The sequence below is a fragment of the Pinus tabuliformis genome, chromosome 5_1 (assembly GCF_031772625.1).
Source record: "Pinus tabuliformis cultivar Carrire ecotype Pingquan chromosome 5_1, CPIR1, whole genome shotgun sequence".
NCBI lineage: Eukaryota > Viridiplantae > Streptophyta > Pinopsida > Pinales > Pinaceae > Pinus > Pinus tabuliformis.
Window position 1 is genome coordinate 251,959,656 of NC_142305.1, and position 2,350 is coordinate 251,962,005.

The 2,350-nt window shown below is 34.9% G+C and overlaps 1 protein-coding gene across 1 annotated transcript; it reads right to left on the reverse strand.

Moving 5' to 3' along the window:
- Positions 1 to 529: 529 nt before the first annotated feature.
- Positions 530 to 1,529, reverse strand: LOC149164355 (uncharacterized). Its single transcript, XM_089430909.1, has one exon. It carries the CDS (start codon positions 1,323 to 1,325, stop codon positions 1,095 to 1,097), a length of 231 nt encoding a protein of 76 aa, XP_089287035.1. The 5' UTR covers positions 1,326 to 1,529; the 3' UTR covers positions 530 to 1,094.
- Between the last annotated feature and the right edge of the window lie 821 nt (positions 1,530 to 2,350).

A 2,350-nucleotide genomic window follows, 5' to 3' on the forward strand; every position in this document is an offset into this window, starting at 1 on the left:
ATTGACAAAACAGCTATCCATGACTTCTCTCCTTCTGTCAAAGCTGAATTGTAAAAGCTAGCGGCAAGCAGTTTGCCGCCATAAATAAAATCTATAACCGTTATTGTCCAAAAAAAAAACATGATTTAAAATCTATAACTGGATATTATATGAATCTTATATGCAATTACCATTTCAACCCTATTTTTTGTCCAGGTATTGTTAACCATACCTCAACGCAGTTCATTGACTACTTACCTGCTTTGGCTCTGAGCAGTTTCTTAGGATAATTCAAATTTTGACTGGTTTTACATAATTAAACCTCGAACAAGTAATGACAGTCAATTGTTATAGGTAATTGTGATTTATGGGAGAGCCTCTGGAAATACCTTAATTGGCTAGGCTGTTATTGTTTTATACAGTATTATCTAAATTATGAAATTTAAAATTCAAATTTCTGGATTAATCAGTGTCAACATAAAGAAAGAACATAGATACTCACCTTAAAAATTCACAAATATAAAACTGGCTGAATTACCAATTCCTGTGATACCAAAGAAAATGATTTATGAGATAGCCATATAAGAAATGGCCTGATTGCATACCACACCCAAAACAAAAAAACCTACGAATGACCAGGAAAGGGAAAAATGAACTGATTTTTGTACTTAGCATCCGTTTTCTCTACCACAGAATTTTACTCAAATAATTGTTTTCTCTGTAAATTGAGCATCTGGAATCCAGATGCAATAAATCAGAGCATTTTAGAGGTCTCAAGCTTACACAAGAGTTATTCCAATTTCCTAAAATGGGCATCCAGATGCAATAAAACAGAGCATTTTAGAGTTTCCAAGCTTATACAAGAGTTATTCCAGTTCCCTGAAATGGTGGTTACTCTTTTGGAAATCCATATGCTTGAAGAAGAGATGGGGACTGATTGTTCAAAGGCTTACATAAAACAATTACAATCATACAAAGAGAAGGAACAGTACAAAACTGAACTGAGGAAGAGGGCTAGTATGATGTATGTGTGTTCCCAAATCCCCATAATTATTTACAAACAATGAATAGATTTGACTGTACATTCAAAGAAAAGGCAGGTTTCCCCATCAATTTTAAGGGGAGAAGAATCCTTCCAGAAGCGCCGTGCTCAGAGGGGTAGCTACTTCTTGCACATGAGCATCGCTCCTTGCCTTTAATCGTCTGATCTGCGTGAGAATTCCTTCCGTTACTTGAGAGCGTGGATGCCCTTTTCCTTCTTTCGTATTAACATTCAGTCTACTTCTTGTATCAGAGCCGTTGTTGCTGACGTAATCTTCGGCCATGATCAAAGCAATATCCGCCATTAACCTGTTGTTAACCCTCCACACACAAGACAGAATGAAACCAGAGAAAAGCAGAAGAATACCAATAACTTACAATTTCCCTAAAGACTATGCAGATTAATGCCGGCCATGGTGAGGTCGGATTGGATTTATAGGATGAAGAGGCGTCGCTCAGATGAGACGAAGGTTTCGACAAGCTGCATTTACAGCTCTGCGCACCCCAAGTCCAACAAGCGCTCGTAGTTCTTGGGTAGCAAGTTTGTATTGGAAGCGGTGAAACCGCGGCGCCCACGCTTTTCTGTTGTCTTCATTTCCATATGCGTACCGCGGTTCTTGGATCGCCTTTCACGGACCCCACTATTTTGTTTTCTATTATTTATTTTACACAAGTTGGATTGCCATTGGTCTTAGAGCATGTTTCCATTAGCAAAGGTTTGTGGGTTCTAGTGTTTAAATGTTGAATTTAAATCATATAAATTAGTGGTGAAAATTGATTTATTAAAAATGTTTGGTTTTATGTAAACAAATTCAACGTGGGACATTTTTATATTATTAGATTTAAGATTTTTGTGATCTATAATGTTGATATCAGTTTTCGGATTAATCACATGGCTTGGATTTAGTGGACGTTTCGAACCAACTAATGTGGTTCATGTTTTTAATTTTTCTTTTCTTGTTTTTAAGAATATGCATTGGTTAGTAAGAAGGGTGTAGAATATGTATTTCTATATAAATTTTAGTAGTCAAATAGTTTGCATGGAGGGGATTTATTGTATTATAAATAATGGATTTTATATATCAAGTTGGAGTTTGACTTGGCCACCACCTTAAAACAAGATTATTATTATTATCTTATTTTTCATTTCTCATATTTCAATGTGTAATAATGCACTTAAAATATACATTCAACTGGGGAGTTTATTTACAATATAATCATTTGAATTTGGTCTGAGTAATGGGATAAAGTTGTCACAAACAAATAAACAACATAAAGTTAAATTAAAAAATTAAAGTTATCCTAAATGCATCCTAAACTTGGATTTACT

Excerpts from the sequence above, each read along its gene's own strand:
- LOC149164355 (XM_089430909.1), bottom strand. The coding sequence starts at position 1,325 with ATGGCGGATATTGCTTTGATCATGGCCGAAGATTACGTCAGCAACAAC.